General features: G+C 39.1%; 1 protein-coding gene across 3 annotated transcripts; it reads left to right on the top strand.

Moving 5' to 3' along the window:
• Positions 1 to 108: 108 nt before the first annotated feature.
• upf1 (UPF1 RNA helicase and ATPase) lies at positions 109 to 27,892 on the top strand. Of its 3 annotated transcripts, none has more exons than XM_073814923.1 (24): positions 110 to 462; positions 3,167 to 3,303; positions 3,606 to 3,695; positions 3,797 to 3,964; positions 7,256 to 7,436; positions 7,862 to 8,023; positions 9,002 to 9,086; positions 9,492 to 9,590; positions 10,861 to 10,969; positions 11,060 to 11,219; positions 13,043 to 13,161; positions 13,529 to 13,693; positions 13,910 to 14,024; positions 16,728 to 16,871; positions 17,011 to 17,224; positions 17,308 to 17,425; positions 17,670 to 17,826; positions 17,993 to 18,135; positions 18,228 to 18,402; positions 20,231 to 20,312; positions 20,444 to 20,605; positions 20,687 to 20,910; positions 23,239 to 23,361; positions 24,361 to 27,892. In XM_073814923.1, the coding sequence occupies exons 1-23, from the start codon at positions 292 to 294 to the stop codon at positions 23,356 to 23,358; spliced, it is 3,300 nt and encodes a 1,099-aa protein (XP_073671024.1). In that variant the 5' UTR covers positions 110 to 291; the 3' UTR covers positions 23,359 to 23,361; positions 24,361 to 27,892. The 3 variants fall into 3 exon arrangements, with proteins under 3 accessions (XP_073671023.1, XP_073671024.1, XP_065118299.1); XM_065262227.2 differs by having other exon boundaries at positions 9,002 to 9,089; XM_073814922.1 differs by having other exon boundaries at positions 109 to 462; positions 20,444 to 20,910.
• Positions 27,893 to 27,953: the final 61 nt, after the last annotated feature.

Genomic DNA, 27,953 nt, shown 5'->3' with positions numbered 1-27,953 from the left:
AAATATTTACAAAAGAGCTCTATTTCCACGTCGAGACAGGAACTTGTGTACACGTCACCGTCTTTATGCGCTCTACGTACGTGACGTCACAGCGCGTCGAGCGCTCGAGTGGGAGTCGAATCTTCTCCGGAACCGTTTGCTTTCATTTCTGCACGAGTCCGTCGCGCGCCGTTTCCTTGTCTTCGCTCCGTACCAAAACAAAGTCGCGCGCTTCGCTCGGTAACGTTCGCGCATCTCCAAAGAATTATTCGGTGTCCCGTGTGAAAAGGCGGTGAATAAAGCCAGGGAAAGATGAGTGTGGAGGCGTACGGCCCGAGCTCACAGACGCTCACCTTCCTGGACACGGAGGAATCGGAGCTGCTTGGGGCCGACACGCAGGGCTCCGAGTTCGAGTTTACCGACTTCACGCTACCCAGTCAGACCCAAACCCAGGGCCAGACCCAGAGTCAACTTGACAACCAGGTACAAACGGGTCAAAACACAAAAACGCGCGTTCTGTCAGGCGGCCCGGACGCGCGCGAGGGACCAAATATGGCGAGCTAGCTTGAGTTAGCCGAGCGGTAGCGTTAGCAACAGCAGCGATAGAGCAGGCCGCTAGAGAGAGAGATGTGTGTCTGATTTCAGACTTCAGTGAAGTGTATTGTCATTAAAATAAATTTCGCTTAATAATGTACCACACAACTTGTGTTAGCTCTTTTGTTGAGCCGTGACGAAGGGGTGTGTTGTGTCAGTGTTTGTTTTGTGAGTTTAAGGTGTGTAGTATCGTGTGTGTTTACGGGGATTATTGTCAACCACATTGATGATAAACTTTACGTTTGTTAAGATGCAGGAATGTGCTTTATCAGTGTTGACACATGTGTTTTTATAAGTTCTGGTTTCAGTTATTCAGTGTGTTTTCAGAAGGACTGGCTTACATTATTATGATGACACTTATTAGAATATTGACTACATTTAGTCTATTAGGCCTTGCTTTAGTTGTGTGTTTTTATTGTACTTTTATTTGGACTGGTGTTATTGAAAATAGTATCTGTGTTTTAAGGGAGATGAGTTTTTGTAAACTAGCCGGTGTGTGTTTTTCAAGTGACCCTAGTGTGCATTGCCTTTTTATCTGAGACCTGACAAAGCAATATGTTATATATAAGATATCTTTAATAGATCACTTTATAGTGTTATTATGTGTTATTCATAGTGTTATTCATAGTGTTATTATGTTCTAATAGTTTTTTCAAGTTAGTTGTAGTTTGAAGGTTTGTGTGTGTTCAGCTGTAGTCTTCTGTTATTGAAATGTAGTATAGACGGTTTCAGCAGTAACAATTTTTTTTTGTGGAACAAACTTAACTTCCGGTAAACTCCACAAAGAATCAATAACATCCTTTAAGAGTCCTTTTTAAGTAGTTTATTTCTGAATAACAAGCAAAATAACGTGTAAAATGTGTACTATATAATGTATACAATGTTAACTACTAGGGTTGTAACGATAATTCACGCTACACCCTAAAGGGCTTGTTATAGTTGTGCGTAGGTCCTACGGCATAGTCGCGACAGCGTAGGTTCCCCGTCGGTTTTCATTTAAGCCCAATTTATAGTCGTGGGTAAGATCTACGCTGTAGCCTGTGCGTAGCTCGACGTGCACCTCACAAAATTTGTAACAGCGCGTCAGTTCTACGCGGACCGCAAGCGCTGTGATTGGTCCACCAGAACCCCTCCCGTTAGGTAAAAAACCTGCATCATATGTATTTCCGTTTGCGACGGTGAAAACAAATATGGGCCAAGTTGAGGAGTGATTTAACTCTAACTGCAACAAAAATCGCTGTTTTTTTACTTCCGTCTTCTCAAATCATACACAACAAGTTGCTGTTTCTTCTTACATGCACAGACCGCTGGTAGGCAGTATCGGGCTTAATAATGCCTGTCCGATATCGATTCTGAATCGCAAAGGCAATATTACGCACAACTCTTTCATGTACTATGTCTCTTTGATCAGTAGGAAGTCCTTATCAATTTAAAATCACTGTGAACTGAGTCGTTTATAACATGCATTTGAAAAAGCTTGTCAAACATAATCATTATACATATTCTTTATTATCATTAAAATACCTGAAAATGTTTGAAGAACAGCAATATAAATATGCTGTTAAAATGCTCGTTAAACAAAAATATTCTTTATTATCATGAAAATACCTAAAATAATCTAAAGAACAGCGATATTAATATGCCTCTAGACATTTTCTGGAGTAGCGTTTGTAATGCTACTTCTTTTGTGGCACAAATGGAGTTTCTGCACAAGAGCGCCCTCTGGCTTCGGGATTTCACCGTAATTCATTTGTTGAGAAAGCGCACATTTGCACGATTAATTGTCACAACCCTATATGCTGTATATTTCCTGTAGCTGCCTGTGTATAATTGCATAAGCGCACAATGTATCATTACACCCCTATTAACTACAAATCGGCTGACGACCCTCCCTTTACATAGCAGTGATCAATGATATTTGATATTCGTTCCAGAGTTCAGTTAAGGCAATAGTCAGATCATTAAACAAACAGAAACCAGAAGTTAAGTTCTGCCCAGATGTGTAACTGCGACAACACGCGTGTGTCCGCTGAAACCGTCTATATCAGTGTTGGGTTTTGTTGTGAACAGGTATAATCTACAGAGGGCTTTTGTGCAAGGATATTGTGTTGTTCACTATGATATGTCTTTGAGCAGAGGATCTGTTTTTCTAATGTAGTTAGGAGTAGGTTTGTGGTTTAAAGTGTTAGTTTAGCCAAAATTAAAAATGTTTCCATGATTTACTCACCCTCAAGCCATCCTCTGTGTACATGATTATCCTTTTTCAACCTAACACAAGTGGAGTTATATTAGAAAAAGACCTGGCTGTTTCAAGCTTTATAAAGGTTGAAAATGGTACTTCTGATTTAACCTGATAAGGGACAGACTTTTTGGGCTTTAGATTAGAAGCACCATTTACTACTATTATGAAGTTTGGAACAACCAGGACATTTTCTAATATATTGCTGATTGTGTTGGTCTGTTAAAAAAATCATATACATTGATGGCTTGAGTGTGAGTAAATCATGGGATAATTTTTCGCTGGAGATTCCTTTAAGGTTGAACTGGATTAAAATTTGGGTTTGTTTCATGTAAATGCTTGGGCTGTTTGCAGGTGAACGGACCTGATGGAGGTCTGCCCAATGGAGAGGATGCAGTGGCGACGACCGTCCAACTACTGGCCGATCTGAATTTTGAGGAGGATGAGGAAGATACTTACTACACTAAAGACCTGCCGGTGCACGCCTGCAGGTACTGTTAATACACCTGCCATGATCTAGTACTATAAATACAGCATCTCACTTGTGTATACTATGTGTGTTATGTGTACTTCTCTCTATGAGACTGGAATACTTAAATGTACTTTTTGTTAAATGTACAGATGTTTTTGTATAATATTGTTTAAACTCTTTAACCAATGTTTGCTACAAGCAATATATTTCCTATATGTGTCTACAGTGTTTGTCTTTTCTAGCATAATGAAATAAAAAAAATATGTGAAAACAATTGCTAATATTTGTATGAATGTGATCTGGTATGCTTGTATGTTTTAGCTATTGCGGCATCCATGATCCAGCATGCGTGGTTTATTGCAACACCAGCAAGAAGTGGTTTTGCAACGGTCGTGGTAACACCTCTGGCAGGTAGGTCGAAAATGTACAACACATCCACAGTCCATCGAGTTGTTATGAGTGAACTGAAGCAAGTTTTGTTTTTAATTTAAATCTCTGTTTGTTTTGCGCAGTCACATTGTGAATCATTTAGTGAGGGCCAAATGTAAGGAGGTGACCCTGCATAAGGATGGCCCGCTGGGCGAGACCGTTCTGGAGTGTTATAACTGTGGGTGTCGTAACGTCTTCCTGCTTGGCTTCATCCCAGCTAAAGCGGATTCTGTTGTGGTTCTTCTGTGCAGGTAAATATTCAGTTACAAATATAAATGCAAGATTTAGGTGACTGAAGTCTTTACTTTGAGAGAATAGACACAAACAGGTTGGTGTATTATTTGTGCTCATTCTGCCTGGTAATTTGTATTTGCCCTCGGTCTGGATTAACAAGGTTACTTCAAAGCGTTTAACCATGAAAGATTGCATTGTTCAGGGGTAAAATCTCAGCAACACTAATATAACAAAAGATAAATATTTACATTTTTTCTTCCCAGTAATGTAGTTCATAAGGCTTGTTTAGCAAACACTTGTGTTATCACAGTCCTATAGAATGAGCTGTCGCAAGCTTTGATCCCAGATCATCCAATCAGAACTTATCTTTTTATAATAAGGCTTTTTTGTGCATGACTACTTGAGATGTGTAGGGAAAGTCCCTAGTGTTTGCTGTATCTTCATTTTCACGTAATGAAACTGGGTGTGAGTTTAAGAAACTGGCAACGTTCTTAGGGGTGGTTTCCTGGACAGGATTTATCTTAATCCCAGACTTAAATGCATGTTTGAGCTGACTTAATTTAAAAACATCTTGCGCTGACATATCTTCACATATATATCACTGCCATTGTTTCGTCTCTAGATGCACACCAGTAATGTTTTTTGTAAGGTATAATTGTAAAAACTACTTACCGTAAATGTCCTAGTCATGGATTAATTTAAACCTTGTCTGGGAAACCAACCCTTTATTAGTTAACACTAAAGAATGAAAAAGTATTAAAACAATAATTTCAAAGTTTTGTTGTTTTCACAACAAATAGCCAAAACTTTATTGCAATAAAAAATGTTTTGTTATAATATGTAATAGGGATGCTAAACAATTAATCGCGATTAATCGTTAGCAGAATAAAAGTTTTAGTTTACATCACATATGCAGTGTTTCCCATACATAGGCTCTACTTGGGCGCTGCGCCCAGGTAAATTGCGACCCGCCCAAGTAAAAAAATCACTTTACGAATTTCCGTATTTCTGAACTCGACTGGATGACCCGTGTTTTGGAGAGAGAGAGAGAGAGAGAGAGAGCGAAAGAGAGAGCGCGAGAGAGAGAGCGCGAGAGAGAGGTGGGGGTCGGGTGACCGTGAAGATGATGCACGCGTCATAAACTCATCATCCAGCGTGGCAAACTGGATCAACTGCAGCAGCACATACGGAGCAGCCAGGGAACACACTGCGACCAAAATGGTCGCATATGCTTATGTGCATATGTGTTTATAGCATCTAAGTTGGCTTCATTTTGCGTGCAAGCACGTTGTGTCTCTCCGGTTGAGTGTCCGTTCACGTGCTCTCTGTTTCTCAATGAATTGGGCGCGACGCGAAGCAACCTCAGTGTCACATTGTATCCTTTCATGTTTCTGAACTTGAGCAGAGTTTTACCATTAGAGGTCTTTCTTCACTGAGGACACGGGACCCGTACGGTTCCGGGGTTATATTTTAAATGGTCAGATGGGTCCGGGTCGGTCCTAGTTCATTACTTCGGGTCCCAAGTCTGATTAATATTGTGTGTAAAACCCGAGTCCATCGGAGAACGGCCGTGAGCGCTACCGCGCTAAAGCTCGAGTGCTGTTTTAGCGTGCCTCCGGTTTCTATGGCGATAGCAACTGGCTCTTGTCACGACCACGCGCCGCTTCATTTTCTTTATCCCATTTTTTTATAGTCTTACTATTAATAGACAATATCTTTACTAAAATCTAAACAGTTTGCACAGAGATTGTAGCAAAAAGCAGTGCTAATACTGAATGAGCAAAGCTCTAGCTGACTCAGGATATAAAAAACGCAAAGCTGTAATGTAAAGTCTGTCATCGGGACAGCACAGCAAGTAGACTTTTAAATCTGAAATAATTAGTGGATTAAGCTTTTTTAAATCGGCAAAAGAGAAATAGAAAGCAGTAAAAGTGCCTATCTTATAGAAGTTATTACCATTATAACATCAGTCACATTTATAATCTATAGACCTGCACTGTCTATATAGGCTATAGTATACATAGTATTGTATATAATTGAGTTTGATAAAAGGGGTCATCAAATTGCTTCATATATCAGTGCAAAAACATCAAGTTTTTTCGTGGTGCTTTGACAAACAGTGTCAGCTTTGTTTATGGCAAAAAAAGTTTGGGGTGGTTAGATTAATGAACTATAATGTGAAATTAATATGAATGTTTTATAAATCAAAGTATTGTGTTGTGTCACACATTATTAGTTCTTTGTTACATGTATAGTAGACCATTTTTTGTCGGTGGATAATAATGATTGCCCTTTTCACCAGCTACCACCACAAGTAAATTTCAGATCTGTGGGAAACACTGCATATGTGTGTAAATTGTGTATAATAAATATGTATATATATATAAATATGAACACATTCATGTATAATTTTAAGAAAAAAAAGTATAAATTAAGTATTTATATTTATATATAACATAAATTATACATAAATATACAAATGTATATACACATGTAAACATTTTTTAAACATATACATGCATGTGTGTACATTTATTTATACAAAGTTATTATCCACACGCATATATGATGTAAACAAAAACTTTTATTCTGCTAACGATTAATCACGATTAATTGTTTAGCATCCCTAATATGTAATAACGATAACTTATTGTCCACACCACAGGGTGAAAACTTTATGCTAATTCACTTGCGAGGCGCAGTACTCATGCAAATCATTTATCTTCAATGGCATTAACTAATATTGCATATTTCTATTCATAGTCAATGTAGTAGAATTAAAGCAATAAATAAAGTTAGTTAATTTCACAGCAACTTCATCAGCGCTTGGATACCTGAGGTCATTTTATGTTACTGACCTCAGCAATGAGTTTCTCCACTGTGTCATCTGTCATTACAAATGTGCATGCAATTGAAGTTCAAATAGATTTTTCACTGGCTGTGAATGGTTTATCATTTATCAGGTGGAAAAAAATGAAGTCATTCCAACGATATTGTTCATTGTATCTTTATTGTTATAGTTTTGGTGGAAAGACTCAGAGGTTTGGTGTATTCAGAGACTAATTGTATTTTTACTGTAACCCTTAAAAAAGTAATAATTTTACATTTAATTCTGTAATATTTACAATTTCAATTCTTTTTAAAGATCTTTTTAAAAATGTAAAACCATCCCTTAGAATTTAGCAGTTTTTTCAGAAAAAATTTCACGAGAAACGTCTGCAGATTGCATCTGGCCCTGGTCATGTTGTTGTGGTTTTGTGTTATGTTTCTTTGTGTCACATGCGTGTGTTTTGTGTTTGTATGTTTAGGCAGCCGTGTGCCAGTCAGAGCAGTCTGAAGGACATTAATTGGGACAGTTCTCAGTGGCAGCCTCTCATTCAGGACCGGTGCTTTCTGTCCTGGCTTGTGAAGATCCCATCCGAGCAGGAGCAGCTGAGAGCTCGTCAGATCACCGCCCAGCAGATCAACAAACTCGAGGAGCTCTGGAAGGTACCGGACCTCACTGACCCATTCATGTGGCGCTGTATATAGCAGGGGGTTTAAACTGTGGGTCGTGCAGTCACTTGGCTGTTGCAGAGAATTACACAAAAACGGGTTATAGTGACAAATGATAGTGGTTCACCCATTCATTGTGTTTTTATGAATGAAGCATGGTGAAGCTTGTGTTCATACTGGGCGCGTTTCTGGTGTACCACAAATACAACAGGATAAGTATTATTATATGTTTAAATTCAAACTCAGATTGTGATGTTGAGAATTAAATATGAGTTATTCTATAATTTGAATTTATTGTTATTTTAAAATGAGGAAAAATATATAAGTATGTGTACTTATGGGTGCCGCTGTCTTTAGGAAATTTTAGCAATAATGTTATAAATCCCCTTTAACATGGTTATGTATTTGTATTATGGCAGGAAAACCCAACAGCCACCCTGGAGGATCTGGAGAAACCCGGAGTGGATGAAGAACCTCAGCATGTTTTGCTGCGATACGAGGACGCCTATCAGTACCAGAACATTTTCGGGCCACTCGTCAAACTAGAGGCCGATTATGACAAGAAACTCAAAGAGTCCCAAGTATGACATCATCTTTTTTCTATTTCTTTATATTGATGGATTAGTCTGATCTCATTGTTTTCTTTGCTTTGAACAAGACTATCATAACAACAGAGAAGATCTATAAAAGTGTTGCAATTTTATGGCAATTTTTAGGGATCAATTTACTTTGTGAAAAGGGTCTCTCTCTCATTTAGAGTCACAGTGGGGGTCCGCTGGTGTGTGTACATATAAAATAACGTGAATGGCTTTTAAAGTATTTATATTGTTAATAATTCATTGGAAATAAAGTGCAAGATGCATTGAAATGTGACCTTATAAATCATCATTTAATTAATACACAATTACTCCAAAACTTTTAAAACTGGTACGAGTAGGGCTGTCACAATTATGAAATTTGGCTCACGGTTACTTGTCTAATAAATTGTGGAGATTATGACGATTAATTGCCTGTTTTAGGAATTTAATGATTATGACAATTAATTGTCTGTTTTATTGCTTTGATATTTAATTCTCATAAATTTTTTGTTTGTTCATTAAATTTTTTTACGCGTTGTGATTATTAAATTCAATTTTTTGCAAGGTTTTCCTGCCATTAAATATTAATACACATAACACATATTTAAAATTAATTATTTAATGAATATAGCTTTTAAAAATTGAAAATTCTTAAGGCCTTAAATAGTAGCCAATCGTACTAAGGTCATATTAGTACTGGACCACATGTCTAGTGGCTGCAAAAAAAATACAATTCCTTACGGTGCATTCACACGGGGCTTAAGCGCAACTCCCTCTTGTGTTTTTAAAGAGATGTGCAATCATTGCGGTGATCTGAAATAATCGCAATGAGGTCAAACAATTGTGACAGCCGTAGGTACGAGTCAGAATAATTGGTGGTAATAAATCAAGATCAAGACTGTTCCTGATAAAGGCGTCATTTAAGTTGAAACTAGAACATTACCTTCAAGTTTATCAAATGATGATTTCTCTTTTTTTCAGACTCAAGATAATATAACAGTCAGGTGGGACTTGGGGCTGAATAAAAAGCGGATAGCTTATTTCACTCTGCCCAAGACGGATTCAGGTGGTAATATTTACTTTTGACATCTTCTGTGTCTACCAGTGCTTCATGATATCCATCCCATCCCTAACACCGTGTTCCATGCATCCCTCATCGATGTGTGCGCGGTCCTGTTCACCTGAGTCTGTGTTTGCAGGGATCTGTCTAACTGAGTGCTTGTGTGAAAATGATCTGTTCCCGTGTGTGTGTGTGTGCGCGCATTTGTGCGTGCGTGTGTGCGAGAGAGAAAGTATCTGTATTCAAGTGAGTCTAGAGATAATGTTCACCTGTGTGTGTGTGCAGGTTTGGTTCACCTGTGAGTGTGGGCTATTCTGTGTATGTGATGAATACACATTAATAATGTTATTGGAATATAAATCAAAGATTTTTGTTTCTTTCTGAATGTCTCTTGTATGTGGCGTTTTTCAGACATGCGACTGATGCAGGGCGATGAGATCTGTCTGCGCTATAAAGGAGACATGGCTCCACTCTGGAAAGGGATTGGACATGTCATCAAAGTCCCCGACAGTATCTTTTCAGCACAGACCTTGAAATTGAACTGTTTTTACACTTTATTTGCTTTGTATAACAGGGTGAATTTGCAAATACAGCACTGCAGAGTGATACTTTATTTTTTAAGATCACAATTACTTTTGTGAGTGTTTATGAGGCATTCACACCAGACATGGTAGAGGCGGCAAGCGCGAGTGATTTACATGTTAAATCAATGCAAAGACGCGAATTGGCACCAGGGTTCCCACGGGTCCTTAAAATCCTTGAAAGTTTTTGAATCTGGGGGAAAAAATTCAAGACCCTGTGAAGTTTTTGAAAATATACATACATAGATACAGGTCATTGAAAGTGCTTGAATCTATTTTATGCAAGAAGATTTCTGGAAAAAAAATCCATATTATTCCCTGTGTAGTGTAGGATAATATCATAAAAATTCTAGACTTTTTAAGCACACGTGCTAAACTGTTCGCTTTAAATTCTTATATCTTCTGTATGTGAATGTTGACTCTTACCAAAATGCTTTTTGCATAGTTGTGTTTGACACATGAAAACGTCTCTGGTTACGTATGTAACTGTTGTTCCCTGAGAAGGGAACGAGACGCTGCGTCTCCCTTGCCATACTTCCTGCGTCCCTGTAACGCCGTTTTGGCAATATTTCAGATAGCGATATACTTCCTGGCTCCCGCGTCACCCTGTCTTTGTCGTTAAACCTCACCATTGGTTGAATTTGATATACACATTCAGACACACTTACCCCTGGTAGGCGTCCCCAAATTGTCACCGCAGTGACGCAGCGCGAGTTCCCTGTAACTGTAACAATGTATCTTAAAAGGTAACACGATGGATGAGGGTATTGGACCTGGAAAGTCCTTGAAAGGTCCTATAATTTAAAGTTAACTAAGGTGTTGAAACCCTGGCTACATTTCACGCGAATTGAGGATTGCCGCGGGAAATGTGCGAGTTGAAAAATCTGAACTTTGGCAGATTTCCGTGCCGCGTTAAACAAACAGGACTGTGCTGTAGTAGTGGGGTGATTACAGGAAGGGAGCGGCGTCTCAGCGGAGTCGCAGAAGCCCCTCCCATGACGTGAATTTTTTCGAAGGACTAGAATTTCACGCGCAAATGAAGCGAGTAAACTCAAATGTTGAAGGGTCCAAAAATAATGTTTTTGTCCAGAGGACGATGAACAAAGATAATGGCATTATAGATAGCAACAGTCACTCTTGCTGCAAATCTTTAAGGGTTCTGTTCAGAGATGTTGGTTCTTTAACAAAGACTTTTCTAGATTATGGAGACGAGATAGCCATCGAGCTGCGGAGCAGTGCTGGAGCACCTGTGGAAGTGCCACACAACTTCCAGGTGGACTTTGTCTGGAAGTCCACATCTTTTGACCGGTTAGTTTAACTAGTCTATTTTTTCATTTTGCTGCATTTATTTCCCACTTTTATTAACATCTGTAACTTCTTGTCTGGCGTTCTGTTTAGAATGCAGAGCGCCCTCAAGACGTTTGCTGTGGATGAGACGTCTGTGTCTGGCTATATCTACCACAAGCTGTTGGGTCATGAGGTGGAGGATGTGATCATCAAATGCCAACTGCCTAAACGTTTCACTGCACAGGGCCTGCCAGACCTCAATCATTCACAGGTACACACATGACCCTGTATAATCTTACAAACACTACAGTATTCATCCACTGTCTAGCAGCAATGCAATGTTGACAGACTAAATGAGATCTGGCCGTCCTGATTGAGTCTGGTTTCCCTTTGAGCTTTTTTTTCTCTGGTAAAATACTCACATTAGATTTTGGGTTTATACTTTACTTAAAGGTGACATAGAATGATTGAACGGGGTATTTATCCTTGTTCTGTGATGTGACATGTAGACAAAAATGTTTTTGTTTGGGTCTGTAATGCCTTAGAAGCTTCCTAAAAACCTCTCTCAGATAGCTCTATTAGGGTGGGGGATTTTAAACAAGTGGTTTTGCACCTATTTGGCTCCCCCTACTGGCTTAACTTGCAATCTCATTACTGATTGGCTGACTTTGCTGCCACTCTAAAAATGTAGCCAATTATTTTAAAGTGGAGGGGCAGTTAGATGCCTGTGATGTCATAAGCATCAGTTTTTCAGATTGGGCCGTTTTCTGGCTGACATTTCTAAAAGAGGAATTACTATGAGACTGAGATGTTTAGCATGTCTAGGACTTTTTGTATGTTTGTGAATGCGGGTAGACTAACATTATTCAACAAAGACAAGGTAAGAATGGTTTTTCATTCTCTGTCCCCTTTAATGGTCAGACTTTAATCTTAAAGGCTCATTTCTCTTTTTCTCAGTAATGCTAATGTACATTTAAAGCTATTACTGAATTTTTTTCTTTATAGTGTTTCCTCTTTTTGGCCCATTTCTATGTACACTAATGTCCTGTCAATTTTTATATGATACCTGTCAGAAAATTGTATATACTGTCTTTCTATTTAGAATGGGATAATCCTACAGTTAAGTGTGATTTATACTTCTGCGTCGATTGTACAGCGTCATCGCCTACGCAGAGACGCAAACCCTACGCAGTAGCCTACGGTGTAGCCTGACGCGCATCTTTCTTTAAATGTAACAACGCGCCAATGCTACGCGGACCGCATGTGCCGTGATTGGTCTGCTAGAACTCACATTTCAGCTTGCAACATTAAAAGCAACTCCGGTTGCAACAAAAAAATTACTCATTCCCCGCCAGCCATTTTTTGAAAAGTTGGCCGCCAGCATTTTTTGTGAAACGGAAAAACGTTTCATCCTATCTATATTTTTTCATTTAAACTCTTAAATATGGGTATTTTTCTTTAAAAAATCCAAATTTTTTAGCAAAAAGCTGAATGAATTGCATATTTTTTGAAGGAATTTTGTTAGAGATCAGATTCAGAACGATTATCAAAACATACATGGAGTTTAAAATTAGTAGATAACATTTTGGCTTCAGTTTTTTCATAAATTGGGTGATCTAGCATCTAGTGGATAATCACGGTATTGTAGATTAACATAAAAATTCTTCAGAAACACTTTTTTTATGCAAATGTGTTTTCTTAATTGATGAGATAACTGGCGGGAAAAGAGTTTGCACATCAATGTTAACAATGGCGCAAAACTATAAATGAAAACTGACACTTAGGCTGCGGCGTACAGGGTGTTGCGTAGGTCCTACGCAGAAGTATAAATCCGGCTTTAGTGTCGCTAATATACATTTTATGAAAACTGATCATGTCACATCATATCATTATGGTTATTTTTATACAGGTATTTTCACTGTTAGTATCACTAATTATCTCGTAACAAAAGTTGCAATCATTTATTCTGTATAATTTGTCCTGTACTAATAAGCATCTACTGTAAAGCAAAATAGTAAAAAGCACTGTGAAAGTAAATTTGAATACATTTTATTGTTGTACAGTTTTCTGAAACTTAGTTTTGAATGTGTTTAGGTTTACGCAGTGAAGACCGTTCTGCAGAGACCTCTCAGTCTGATCCAAGGACCTCCGGGAACTGGCAAGACCGTGACCTCGGCCACCATCGTCTACCATCTGGCCAGACAGGGCAATGGGTAAGACCGTATTCGATAAAACACCACAGTGTGTTCAAAAGCTCATAGTCAACATCAAACTCATTTAAATCTGTAATGTGAGAGAGGATATTCAGCTCTGCTTTCTATTGTGTTTAACAAACACCTTTAGATAACAAGTTCCTCATCTTTTGATTTGTTTGGGTTTCATTACTTCCATGTTTTTTCCATATACTAAGCAATATAATACTAATAAAGCAGTCCTGCCTGCTATTAGCCAAGCAAATATAGTTTTAACTGCCATACTGCTAAGTCAATACATTTTCTCAATTCTTCTGCGCTTGGACATTTTATTAAACATATTTTGATCCTTATCTTATATAGCTGTGATCTGTTATTATGTCTTTAGCCCAGTGCTTGTATGTGCTCCGAGTAACATCGCAGTGGACCAGCTAACCGAGAAGATCCATCAGACGGGGTTGAAGGTCGTGCGTTTGTGTGCTAAGAGTCGTGAGGCCATAGACTCACCCGTGTCTTTCCTGGCTCTCCACAACCAGATCCGCAACATGGACAGGTATTGACATCTCTGCTCTTAATGATTTAAAATGCGAGGGGTTCCTACCTGAGCAACATTTGTGAACGTGACATTTGGGCAACGTTTTTAAAAATCAGCAAGCTGTGTTTTTTATTTCAACCAAAACTTATTACATTCATAAACAAGACAGTCATACAGTGCATTTCCAAAGCGCTTGAAGCTCATGAGCACTGATGTGTGTTTTTATCTCTGCAGCATGCCAGAGTTACAGAAACTGCAGCAGCTGAAGGATGAGACCGGCGAGCTGTCGTCATCAGATGAGAAACGATACCGAGCTCTCAAACGAACCGCTGAAAGAGAACTGCTCATGGTAGATATCTGACTTCATATCACTTTGCAATCAAACAGTGGTCAGGGCTGGGGAGTGTTTCCAGTCTGTGTGCTTTACAGCTTGGAAACATTGATCAATTATTTCAGTCATTCTGATAATCAGAAAGTTGTTTTACCAAGTAATAAAACTGCAATTATGATGAGAAAGAAGAGTAAGACTCCGTACCAGAATTGTTAAATACCTAAAATTCCTTCCCTGATTACAGTAATGTTTTAAGGTCACCTATTATGTCAGTCCCTCCAGAAAAACACGATTATGCGATCGCATGATTTAACGCATAATCAGCCAAAGTCTGCATATTTTTTCAATTATGATGCGCTTTCGCAGCACAAATTGCAGATTTCTGTGTGCAAAATGTGCGGGGTTTGCATGATTTCACAATCCCCACATTTTCGTAGCAAAAAGTTACATATATCTAAGCAGAAAGTTGAAAAATGCTGCATTCACATAAGCACAGCCATGTTCCCTGTTGCCATGGGAACGTTATTTAGTGACATGAATATGTGACGTTAACATGACACGTTGTCGCAGTTTTTGCACATTGTCGCAGTTTTTGCACGCCCTGCAGTTTCATGGCATAAAATTGCAGAAATATCTCGCAATTTCTATCGTGCTTTTTTTAAGAAAACGTGCCGCCAGACCAAGGATTTTTGCCCGCAACAATCACAAAAAAACTCGAAAATGCTTTTTAGTTTTAGTCACATTTTAGCCACTTATAAACTTGATAGTTTTAGTCAAATTTTTGTCGACGAAAACACAAAAAGGTTTTAGTCAAGTTTAAGTCAATTTTAGTGAAAAAAAAGTAGTCTTTAACAAATTAATTTAGGTTTAAAAGTGTGGTGTATTTAATACTATTAAAATGTGCATTAAGGTTGTCCCTGAGGTCTTGCCGTTGTTTTAGTCGGTGAGCCTTCTGCGCATGTCATAACAAAAAAGTTGAGCCTGATATACCCTCATGTTGTGTGTTGTGCTGAGACCTCACTTGTAAAGTTGAGAAACGCGTGCCTTGCCTTGTTATTTAAATACACCACAAAAACTATTGGAAATGGGCTTAGGTTTGACAAGTAGATACTAGGGCTGTGCAAAAAATCTACTGCGATTATCATGCGCGTGTCATCAGTAAAGCCGGTTCCGTGATTAGTATTAAATCGCCATCAGCTGCTTTCAGATGGAGCGGCATTTATTAAACAGACCCGTAGTTCACCGAGAAGCTAGGAAAAATCGGGTTCATAATCGAGGAAAATCGATTCCGATTTTCTATGCGATTTTGCCTAGCTTCTCGGTGAACTACGGGTCTGTGTAATAAATGCTGCTCCATCTGAAAGCAGCTGATGGCGATTTACTTTTAATCACGGAACCGGCTTTACTGATGACACGCGCATGATAATCGCAGTCGATTTTTTGCACAGCCCTAGTAGATACATGTAAAACCTTAAGCTTACCATGAAATGTGTCACAAGCCAATTGTCCAGTAAAATTGAATGTATATGATATGTTGACTTGTTAGTTACCTTTAAAAAATAGTAGCTTGATGAGCCTTCAGGTGCCGCTTCCCACCTAGTTTGTGGCCACATTTACCGTCGTCTCCCAATATGCATTACGTTTTTCTTTCTGATGGATTATACTGAAAGTATGTCCATAAATCATCTCGTCGTTTCCGTTTATTGGCGTCACCGCCACGGTCCTTCATACTTGCCACGGTCCTTCATACTCGCCACAGCCGCAGGTGTGTTGTTGTTGTGTGAAATCTGGTGCGTGGCATGGTGGCAGCCGGGTGGTGGGCGTACCCAAAACGAGGATAGGAAGCGGCAGCATTGCTGATACTTTTTAGATAAAAACAGACAGATTTCACGCAAAATAGGCAGAAATGACATGCATTGTGAACATCAGACTTATAGTCATTTTCGTTCCGTCTCGTCACGTCAACGACTCGGCATGTTTTCTTCACCTTATAGACATTTTTAGCTTGTCATCGTCGCGTTATCGTCATAAAAAAAGGTGTGTCAACGAAATCACTTCGTTATCGTCATCCTTGACGAAAACAACACTGTCCTGGAAGGACTGTTATGCCCATTTTTAAGTCTCAGGAGTGCCCAGTATGGGTCTGTGAAGTTTCAGCTCAAAATAATTTATTATAGGTCATGTCCAAAATGCTCCTATTTGGGTGGGGAAAAACGTGTCTGTACCTTTAAATGCAAATGAGCTACAGCTTCTCACTCCCTTACCAAAAGAGACAATGAGTGCTTTCAGATAAAATAGATCTGATTCCTGTGAATACAGTCTGAGACAAAAGTATCTCACTATTGAGAGATGGCAGACAGCGTACAACTCGCTGAAGGTAGAAACTATGGTAATGCAGGACTGTCAGTCAGTGGCCATGGGCAGGGCTTTATCAGTGTGATGTCACATTAACAAGAGAATCGCTTTAATAGGGATTAAAAAGGTAGTTGGTGGATTTTGTTTCATTGTGTGGTGGTTGTGTTCACACACGCCCAATACACATTCATGTCCAAACATGGATTTTTCATGATAGGTGTCCGTTAAGCAGTATTCTTAGGCACGGGATGTTTTTTTGCCGTTAAGTGCAATTTTTATTGCATTTTTTCCTTTTAAAAAGCAAAAGTCTGCCTCGTGACAGGAGCACATGGCACATCTTACAATAATCTTCTCTCTGTGTGTCAGAATGCAGATGTGATCTGTTGCACGTGTGTTGGAGCGGGTGATCCTCGTCTGGCTAAGATGCAGTTCCGCTCCATTCTCATCGATGAGAGCACCCAGGCCACGGAGCCCGAGTGCATGGTGCCAGTGGTGCTCGGGGCTAAACAGGTACGAGACAGGAGCACATATTTACATCTATTGACCCCTGATGGGTTCTTATCATCTAAATCATATACGCACACACCTGAGGCTGCACTTTAGTTTAAAAAGTAACTAATAAATGATCATTGTCTGCTTTGTTTGACAGCTGATTCTGGTGGGTGATCATTGTCAGCTGGGTCCTGTGGTCATGTGTAAGAAAGCAGCTAAAGCGGGTCTGTCTCAGTCCCTGTTCGAGAGGCTGGTGGTTTTGGGCATCAGACCCATCCGTCTGCAGGTGCAGTATCGCATGCATCCATCGCTCAGTGCTTTCCCTTCCAACATCTTCTATGAGGGATCGCTGCAGAACGGAGTCACTGCCGGTACGTCGGCTCAGATCAGGCGTGTTTGGGTTTAGTTATTACGGGTTATGATGTTGATGTTTAAATGTTGTTTTGTTTTCCAGCTGATCGAATCAAGAAAGGCTTTGATTTCCAGTGGCCTCAGCCGGATAAGCCCATGTTCTTCTACGTGACTCAGGGTCAGGAGGAGATTGCTAGCTCTGGCACGTCCTACCTCAACAGGTAACCTGTCATGATCCTGTTATGAATTTACATTTGGATGTGATAACAGAGTTTTCAGATGCTTGATATCAAATAAAAATATATTTCCATCTTCATACCTCTATGATGTTTTTAAATTTCTTTCTAAATCTAGAATAAGATAAAATTTTAACTCACCTGTATGTTAAAATACAAACATTAGAATCCAGCCGTCTTCGTACATTCAGAATCTAATTTGTTTTGTTCATCTTCTGTCTGTATTTAGGACTGAAGCAGCTAATGTGGAGAAGATCACCACGCGTCTGCTAAAGGCCGGAGCCAAACCGGACCAGATCGGCATCATCACGCCATATGAGGGCCAGCGCTCGTACCTTGTGCAGTACATGCAGTTTAGCGGCTCACTCCACACCAAACTCTACCAGGTCCAAACTAAAGCTTTTAAGCTGACTGGTTTCTGTTCAGTTTGTTCGATATATAAAACCTTTTTGAAGATCGAACAACTTTATTTATTTATTTCTGTCTGATAATAATATGGCAGGATGCATGTTGTGTTGGTAGCATGTTGCTAATGTCTGTTTGTTTTCACAGGAGGTGGAGATCGCCAGCGTTGACGCCTTTCAGGGAAGAGAGAAGGACTTCATCATCCTGTCTTGCGTCAGAGCTAATGAACATCAGGGCATTGGTTTCCTTAATGATCCACGGCGTCTCAATGTGGCACTAACCAGAGCCAGGTAACAACACCATCATCTGCAGGTTTTGCAGTTTATCCACACCTTTATAAGTGACGAATGTAGGAGGTTAATTGATTATTGTCTGTATGCAGGTACGGTGTGATCATTGTGGGAAATCCTAAGGCTCTCTCCAAACAGCCTCTCTGGAATCATCTGCTGAATTATTATAAAGAGCAGAAGGTCCTGGTGGAGGGGCCGCTCAACAATCTGAGAGAGAGTCTCATGCAGTTCAGTAAACCACGCAAGCTTGTCAACACCATCAACCCTGTGAGTACAACACACACCACAGTTTACCAGACTCATAAATGAAAAAATCATAATCATGTTCCACTTTCATTAAAAGAAATAGTAATAATTTACTCGCCTCCATGTCATCCAAGATGTCTTTCTTTGTTTAGTCGAGAAGAAATATTTTTTTTTTTTTGAGGAAAACATTGCAGGATTTTTGATTATATAGTGGACTGTAGTGGAACCGTTTCAATGCAGCTTCAAAGGACTCTAAACGATCCCAAACAAGGCCAGGGTTCCAACAGTTAATGGAATTTCTGAAATATGGAATTTTATGGGATTTTTTTTGTCCAAGTCATAGAATATCAATGATTTTGTTTGTTGCTTTAAATTTTTGTTCCATTTATCTAATTGTAATCCGCTTGTTCTGGTCCAAGCCTTTTCTGACTACAATTTAAATAGCTGTTTGTTGAGACATACATTTTTCATTTCATGCATTTAAGATAGATTTTTATAAACTCACAGTGTACACTAGGCTCACAGCATCCCAGACATTCAGCTTTTTAGTCGGTGAAAATCAGGAAAAAATCAGGGAATTTGACATGTGACTCCCTGCATTTTTACAAAAAATCTGTACTTTTAAACCAGAACTTCTCATCTTGCACTAGCCATGTGATGCGCCAGCGTAACCTTACATACTACATAATCACGTGGAAAGGTCACTCATGACCCCTCCAGTGTTTACAAGTGTGGAGAAAGAGGAGCGTTCTGACGTTGTTTGGTACTAATTAATTTCTTTGTCATTTTATTGTTTAAAATGATCCACAAATGTGCAATTCACATGTGTGACGCGTGACCTTTCAAGAAGTTGGGGTTTAAAAGTACATATTTATTGTTTTTTGTGCAAATTATGATTGTTTTGCTAGATAAGACTCTTATGACTCAGTTGGGATCGTTTAGAGTTCTTTGAAGCTGCATTGAAACGGTAAACTGTTGAGGTCCCTCAAAGTCCACTATATGGAGATAAATCCTGAAATGTTTCTTACTCAAACTTAATTTTTTTTAATGAACATTGAAAGACACAAACATCTTGGATGACATGGCGGTGAATAAATGTTGAGGATTTTCTTTTATGAAAGTGGAGTAATCCTTTAAAGGGCTGCTAGTTTTGTTATCTGCAGACGTCATTGCTGCTAGTAATGTCTAAACTAACCAGTTAAGGCTACCAGAGCTTTCCTTTCCTTATCTGATCGTATTGTTTCCCCGTTTGGAAAAATGAGTCTTTAAACACAGCGTCGTCTCAAGAAATATCTGCATACACACAAAACCACTGTAGCCGACTCAAATCGATGGAGTATACATCCAGACCAGAATGTGGCGCTGTAACTATGCCACAGAAATGCAGAGAAGACGACTTTGAGCATGTGCATAATAGTTGTTGTTGTCCGCAATCTTTTGTTGCTCACCATGATGGCAAAAGAGCTGAAGATTTTTTCACTACCCTCTGCAGCACAAACATGTAGCCGTTGTTTTTGTTTCTGTTGTTTTATCATCGTGTCACAAATTATACGGATTGGCTGATTTATTGGCGGACCTAGTTTAAAAAAAATACCGGTTTCAGTTTTCCAAAACACTTGATCTGTTTGGATGGAAGGTCTCTAAGTTGTATGTTTTCTTATGCTAGCGATTCTTCACAGATCTGCTGTAAGTCACTTTAGATGATAGTGTCTGCTTAATGTGAATGTTTATAGTATTTTATTTATTTTAGAAAGAGCTCCAGAATGAGTTACTTTTTTAATAATGGAAAAAAACCTGTGTTATGCATACTAGTACTCCTAATAAAGTGGATGTGTTTTTTTTTTGTCAGGGTGCCCGGTTCATGAGTACTGCCATGTATGATGCAAGAGAGGCCATGATTCCTGGATCGGTGTATGACCGCAGTAGCACTGGTGAGATCTGTTCACAATGTATTTGGTATTTTCTGCTCTGTTTCTGCGTTCTTTCATGGTTATCTTGTTTTCATAAACACATTTTGTGAGATAAAAATGAGGTGCCAATATTCTGTGATTTGTCTTTGCAGGACGTCCATCTAATATGTACTTCCAGACCCACGACCAGGTTGGAATGATCGGAACCGGGCCGAACCCAATGGGTTCCCTGAACATCCCTATCCCGTTCAACCTTGTTATGCCACCCATGCCTCCGCCCGGGTACCTGGGCCAGGTGAACGGACCGGCTGCAGGTAAGGCAACATCAGAGTCATGTACAACAGCAGTTTATTTGAACTGTAAAGATGTGACAATCTATTCTCTCTCTTGCTCAGGACGTGGTGCACCTAAAGGCAAGACCGGAGGTCGTGGAGGTCGTCAGAGAAACCGGGGCACAGGTAACCACGGGAGCGGGCAGGCCAACATGCCGAGCAGTCAGGCGAGTCAGGATCTGGTATCACAGCCGTTCTCTCAGGGTCCTCTGACCCAGGGTTACATCACTATGAGCCAGCCTTCACAGATGAGCCAGCCTGGACTGTCCCAGCCTGAGCTCTCACAGGTATAAACAACAAACCTGAAACAAACATTAGCAATTGAAGAGCTCAGATGCAAACCGAACCCTCGAAGTGTGTCTGAAATGTTTTCTTCTAAACCTGTATTTATGAATGACCTGAGGGTGGGATTTAGTGGATTTGAAAGTATTTGATTTACATGTAATACATGCCAAGAGTATTAATATTATTATCTTAATTTTTAAAAGAGGTGGCAGTTAGCTGCTTTTGCATCTGCGCTCCTTTATGAAACCTTAGGTTTGTATTTTCGATGTTTTATGTTTGACTTTTGTTTAGGGATGCTCATATCAGTTTATTTTCCTGACCGACAACCTTAGCTTCTAAACCGAACATTAATCGTTAACTTATAAGATTTTAATCTGAAATTGTCATTGAGTAAAAATACAATTGACGGTTGTCTGTGAACTAGTAAAAACAAAAGATTTAATTTGAACGTGCAAACAGCAGCGACAGATCAACAACAGAACCAGGATTCATACATTATCAGATATTCACGCAACATTACCTTATTAAAAAGCACGCGATCAGTCCAGTGGGTTAATATCCAAAGGGCAGATTGTCTCCGTTTCATCTACCACAGTGGTCATTTCTAAAGCAGGACGCTTTTCAGAAAGTTTTGCTTTTGCGTCGTCTTTCTCCGTTTGTGCAAAAAGAGAGATGTTTATGATTAGGGTCAGAGGCCATCAGCTATCGTCTGTCCGGATGTGCACAAGACAGACCGCGTTATCTTGCGCGGACATGCGCGCATCTCCGTTCAGCTTCCAAACACACATACACATGATTTCTCATACAAATTATTACTTTATCAGACCGTCAGGGCAGCAATAATTTGTGTCATTTACAGGACATTCACAAATTAAAGATAGAAAAGTGGCAAAATGTCTGTCAGCTCATGACGACACGCACCATGTATTAACAAATATTTTTTTATTTTAACTGATAATGTTAATCGGTCATAAATTCTTACCTTCGGTTAACGGTTAAACGGTCAATGTGAACATCCCTACTTTTGTTCAATGTAAAGCTGCTTTGGAATGATGTAACATTATAAAAAAAGTCAGGGTTCCCACGGGCCTTCAAATCCTTGAAAGTTAGTAAATCTGGGAGAAAAATTCAAGGCCCTGTGAAGTTTTTGAAAATATACATACATGATACAGGTCATTGAAAGTGCTTGAATCTATTTTATGCAAGAAGTTTTCTGAAAAAAAAAATCCATATTATTCCCTGTGTAGTGTAGGATAATATCATAAAAATTCTAGACTTTTTATGCACACGTGCTAAACTGTTCCCTTTAAATGCTTATATCTTCTCTATGTGAATGTTGATTCATACCAAAATGCTTTTTTGCATAGTTGTGTTTGACACATGAAAACGTCTCGTGTTACGTATGTAACTGTTGTACCCTGAGAAGGGAACGAGACGCTGCGTCTCCCTTGCCATACTTCCTGCGTCCCTGTAATGCCGTCTTTGGCAATATTTCAGATAGCGATATACTTCCTGCCCTCTTGCCTTTTCATCATTGGTTGAATTTGATATACACATTCAGACACACTTACCCCTGGAGGCGTCCCCAAAGTGTCACCGCAGTGACGCAGCGCGAGTTCCCTCGAAAGGGAACTGTAACAATGTATCTTAAAAGGTAACACGATGTAACCTTGATCTTACCTGAAAGTGTCCCCACATTTAGTCCTTGAATTTGAGGGTATTGGACCTGGAAAGTCCTTGAAAGGTCCTTGAATTTGAAGTTAACTAAGGTGTGGGAACCCTTAAAACATTTCTCTTTTTGCAAAAACAGAGAAAGATGACACAAAAGCAAAACTTTTTGAAATGTGTCCTGCTTTAGAAATGGCCACTGTGGTAGATGAAAAAAAATCAGCCCACTTTGCATATTACTTTTCTGGACTGATCACGTGGTCTTTGATAATGTAATGTTGCTTGAACATTTGATAATGTATGAATCCTGGTTTTATTGTTGATCTGTCGCTGCTGTTTGCACGTTTATTAAATGTTTGTATTGTTTTTACCATGTCACAGACAACGTCAACTGTATTTTGAAGACTTATGTAAGATTTTAATGTTAAATTGTCATTATCGAAACGGTTAATGTTCCATTAGTCTGTTAAGATGTTGTCGGTCGGGAAAATCTACTGAAATGAACATGCTTAGTATGCACTAAATGCATTAAGTCAAGTCGCTTTGCATAAAGCATCTGCCACATGCATACATGCAATATTAATTAAAAAATGTGCACTTGTCGTTTTCACTCTGTGTTGTGTTATTAACCTGGTTTTGTGCGTTTCTGTTGTGTGAAACAGGACAGCTATCTGGGTGATGAATTCAAGTCCCAGATGGATGTGGCGCTCTCCCAGGATTCCACCTATCAGGGTGAACGGGCTTACCAACACGGAGGAGTGACGGGACTCTCACAGTACTAGAGTGTAAGACCACACACACACACACACACACAAAACCTAGGTTACACCATTATGGATGTGACATGTACAGTCAAATCATGAAATATAGCCTCTCAGAGAGTGTATTTATTACCAACATCATTTGTTTATATTTTCCTGAACTCCTGTTGATAGAGTTCACATAAAATATATGCGCCCATTCCTCTTGTGCCCATTTTTGAAGAATATGCCCACCTGTCTGACTGGTGTAATGAACCGTCACTTCATATCTTGATGACTTAACCTGGTTCACACCAGCCGCGGTAGAGGCATCAAGCGCGAGTGATTTCAACATTAAGTCAATGTGAAGACGTGTTGACGCGCATCTGTAGGTATCGCGGCGCGATTAAGGCGCTGCACGGTAGATTAGATTCTGACTCATTTGCGCTTCTAGTTTGCGCAAATTGAGCGTTGTCGCGGGAAACATGCAAGTTGAGCGGAAAACACGTGCGTTAACCAATCAGGAGCTTGCTTTAGAAGTGAATACAGGAAGTGAGCGGAGTCGCAGAAACTACTCCCATGATGCAAATTTCCGTGTGAATGTCTCGACGACTAGATTTTCACGCACGAATTAAGCGAGTAAACTCAAAATGTTCAAGCGGCAAACTAGACGGCTGGTGTAACCCCAAAGTTACACTTTTAATGTTTTTTACCAACAACGGCCACTAGGTGTCAATGGTTTGCTGCATACTCTTGTCACAAATTAATAAATTACTGTCACTGCATTATTATTACTGCTAAAATGTTTTAAAATATAAAAAGTACCTTTCTAATGATGTATAGTTTGTTGTGATAGATTAAAATTTACATGCAAATTATTGAAGTAAACTTGGGTGTCCTTGGGGACAGCGCCAGTTAAACGGTTCAGGGGACAGGCACACGGCAGATGTCTCTGTTGATATCCTCTGTGTGTTTCTTCAATGCAAAAAAGATGAGCTTAAGATCAAAAGTAATAATGCCTTCTGTCTGTGTTTGTCTCTTCAGGTTGTTGGAACAAGAGCTAGGCCTGTGCTGAGCTTAGTTCATCAGCATTTTAAATATGGGTAAATATAAAAAAAGAACAAACATGGATGCCCGTTTACCACTGTTACAACTGAAGCACCATGATGTGGGAGCAACAGGAGAGAATCTAACCAATCACAGGAGGGAGCGAAGCTGGACAGGAGGTGAAGAGAACGTAAGAATGGAGGTCTACATCCGCCATTCGTTGAGGATGAGGAGGAGGAGGAGAGGGGAGACGCAGTGTTAGGAGGAGACGAAACACGAGATCTTCGATCTACAACTCCGCAATGTGGAGGAGGCTCCAAGAGTGCAGGGGCCCTTCCAGGCCCCTCTATCTCTCTCTCTCTCTATCTCTCTCTCTCTCTCGCCTGGCTATGAACGCCAGCCTCAGGCCTCGCCCTGCCAACCAGAGACGGAGCAAAGATGAAGTTCTCTTAAAACTACCTGCAAAAACCACGCGTGCTGTCGTCTCCACGAGCTGAGAGAGGGGGTGTGACATATTTACAAATAATTACAAACGCTTTTAAGCAGCTGAATTTGGGAAAATAAAGTTCCCCTCAAAGTTGACATCTTACATTCAGGTTCTATCACCGGACATCTTGGAGGTCAGGGATACCTGCGGCAAAAGTTTTGAGTTTGGTTTGGTTTCGGAGAGATCAAGAAGGAGGTCTCCTCTCAATCGATGGTGCTAGGACGCTCTGAAGAGGGATTCAACTTTGAGGAAAGTTTACCGCCTGACGTCTGGGTGGGTCGAAGTTCTGTAACGGAGGGCCCGTCGCATCTTTAGTCGCTCTACGCCAAGTCATTCGAAAAGAAAATGGGTTGTATAACATAACATGGTTTCGGGAATTTTTCTTTTTGTTTCTTTTAAATGTTTGTCTCTGGAGAGCTGACGTGGAAGAGCCTGACAGATTTGTCCTTATTTTCCCTCTTTCATTTTAAAAGGTTTTTGTTCAACTAGAATAAAAGCAATGAGGTAGAATTACGCTTGATTTAGATGTGACTTCTTAATATCTTCTTATAAAAATCAATTAAGTCCCCAAACAGATGGAGTCGAGAGGCGAGACTTGTGTAAGATCATTTTAAATCTGTAGCGAAACAACTACTGATTAAATGACGACGACTCGATGCCGTGTAAATCGGTAATCATCTCGCAACACGGACAGATACGCAGTTAACCCCTCCCACTGCAGTTCTGTCCAATCAGAGTGACGCATGTCATTATAGAAATGTCCAAAAGGCTTTAATCAAAGGTGTGAAAAGATGAGTTGCGCCTCAAAGAAAGCGAAAGGATATCGCAGCACCAAATGAAGGACAGACAGGTGAGATTCTCGCTGTTTTTGTGTCTGACTGTAAGAGACGATGTCTTGCGCTCTTATATTATGATGATGATGTCAGTGAGATCGGGCAGAAACGAACACTGCCCCAGAGGAGTGCGTGCGTGCGTGCGTGTGTGTCTTTGTGTTATCAGACAGCCCTCCCTCATTATTATTGTGTTGTGATAGATGTAGTTTTGCGTTGTTTTCCCTCTGTTCAAGTTGTTAATTTGCTTTTTTCCTTCTTAGTAACTCATTTAAATATTATTTGTATGATCTGGTTTTCATGTAACCTCTCTCTCTCTCTCTCAGTGTGGAAGTTGCTCCTAATTTCAACTTCTTCTTTTTTTTGGTTTCGAAGGACCAGCTGAGTTTTGTGGCAGCTTTAACATCTGTTGCACTCACTTCAACTTTGTACTTTTACTTGGGAGTGTTTATACTTTGCTGTTACTCCATACTTACAGTTGACTGTTTGATATTACTGAAGTACCGCAACATGCATTTTATAACCTTAAATTCCTTTTAAATTTACACTCTTTGCCTGAAACTAGTTTTTTTTGCTTCATCTTTCTTTACCCACGAGACAATCAAAATCCGTTCATAATCGATGCGCAGGTTGCAAAAAATGTTAAATAAATGTTTAATAGTTCTGAGCATGTATGCGTGTCTCTGACTGCTCTACTCTCTTTTCCATATTTAACTTTCTCATTTTAAAATAAACTTTAACATTTCTTTATTCTTAGTTTAGTTTACATTGCATAAATTAACTGTAAATATCAGTGATTAGATTTGACATGATGCCAAATTATTGAGGATACGAGGTCAATACTAACATTTAACAACATGGCCACTGTGATTTGTGACGTATTTCAGTTCTGATTTAGAGTTTGAAGAGATTGGAAAAACACAGGAAAGTTGCATTGAGTTATCAATATCTGATTGACACATCATACTGATTTTACTGTATAGCCTGCATTGAAGAGAAACAAAATGATTATAACATTTGGATATGAAGAATACACGGGTCAATGACATGTTATGCATATTTTTGTGTCTGGGGGCATTATGTACAAAGTAACTTGATATGTTTATGATGTCACTTTTTATTATATAAAACCTGTTTAGTTTAGTTTTAATACACAAATAAATAAATATATCATTGATATAACTAAATGATCAAACTTGTAAAATGGCAGATGGGGCAACTGTCCGTACAAATTAGCAATTTAAGACAACTATTAAAATGGTGTTTAAATTAAGAAAATTAAATATAAGATACATGAGCATTATTTTAACTTTTCGTTTAAAAAAAAATTGATGAATATTAGTTGTTGGGATGTTAGAATAGTTGAAAAACTTTTGTTCAACAGTTTGATGTTTTTCGATATCAAAGTAGTACAACTGCAATCATTGGCGTTTTATTAAGAAGATAACAAGTATAAACCGTAAACATATCACATCATCCATTGAAAGCCAGGTGGTCTTTATGGCTGAATAAAATTTGTAGATTTACCTTAAATACTGAAAAAAAAAACAGCTACTTAAATGTAATGGGTAGGCTGGTTTTGTGTCAGGTGGTACAACCAATGTAAAAGTTATCAAACACATATGAATTGTATTTAAGAAGGATATTTATGAATTTGACATCAAAGGCAAAAGCTTATACCATCAAGTGGAAGTCCGTTAAATGTAAATTCATTGCAGAGGTCAGGTGGTGATACCAGAAAGTCAAAGGGTGCTATGAATGCCCCTAAGAAATAAAATGCATTAAGACCCAATAAATTTAATAAGATAATAATGTTAGTTTTAATAAATGCAAGCAAAGGTTGTCTATAAATGTTATTATGTTTTTAAAAATATTATTGTTCTTAAATTTAGTTCTCAAACGTTAGTTTTAAATTTTAAATGCCACTATCAAATAAACAATCAGCATGGCACAAGGAGTGCATTCAAACTTATCTGGCAAATAGACAATGAATGGTTGTACCACCTGGAATGTTCAACAAACAAAACTTTTTAAACGCATTGTTCCTGACTCAAAAATATGCATTACATCTATTTTAAAAAGATTTTTTACATTTTTAGGAGCCTGTTTTGTCATTGACCCAAACATCAGGATTTTGTTTTGTGGAAAGAATAATCACACCCACAGAATGTACATGTAACGTTACAAATAAATGTTCCTTTCTTTCACCCAACCCCTCGCTCCATTACTTGACTCACTGAAGGATTTGAATGAATGTGAATGTCAAACTGTTT

The sequence above is a fragment of the Paramisgurnus dabryanus genome, chromosome 6, assembly GCF_030506205.2.
Source record: "Paramisgurnus dabryanus chromosome 6, PD_genome_1.1, whole genome shotgun sequence".
Taxonomy (NCBI): Eukaryota; Metazoa; Chordata; class Actinopteri; order Cypriniformes; family Cobitidae; genus Paramisgurnus; species Paramisgurnus dabryanus.
Note: the sequence above shows the minus strand (reverse complement) of the source record. Positions and strands in the feature narration are given on the sequence as shown.

Excerpts from the sequence above, each read along its gene's own strand:
- upf1 (XM_073814922.1), top strand. The coding sequence starts at position 292 with ATGAGTGTGGAGGCGTACGGCCCGAGCTCACAGACGCTCACCTTCCTG. Across the intron at positions 10,970-11,059 it reads AAGTCCACATCTTTTGACCG|AATGCAGAGCGCCCTCAAGA; the intron begins GTTAGTTTAACT and ends CGTTCTGTTTAG. Across the intron at positions 17,827-17,992 it reads TCCACACCAAACTCTACCAG|GAGGTGGAGATCGCCAGCGT; the intron begins GTCCAAACTAAA and ends TTGTTTTCACAG.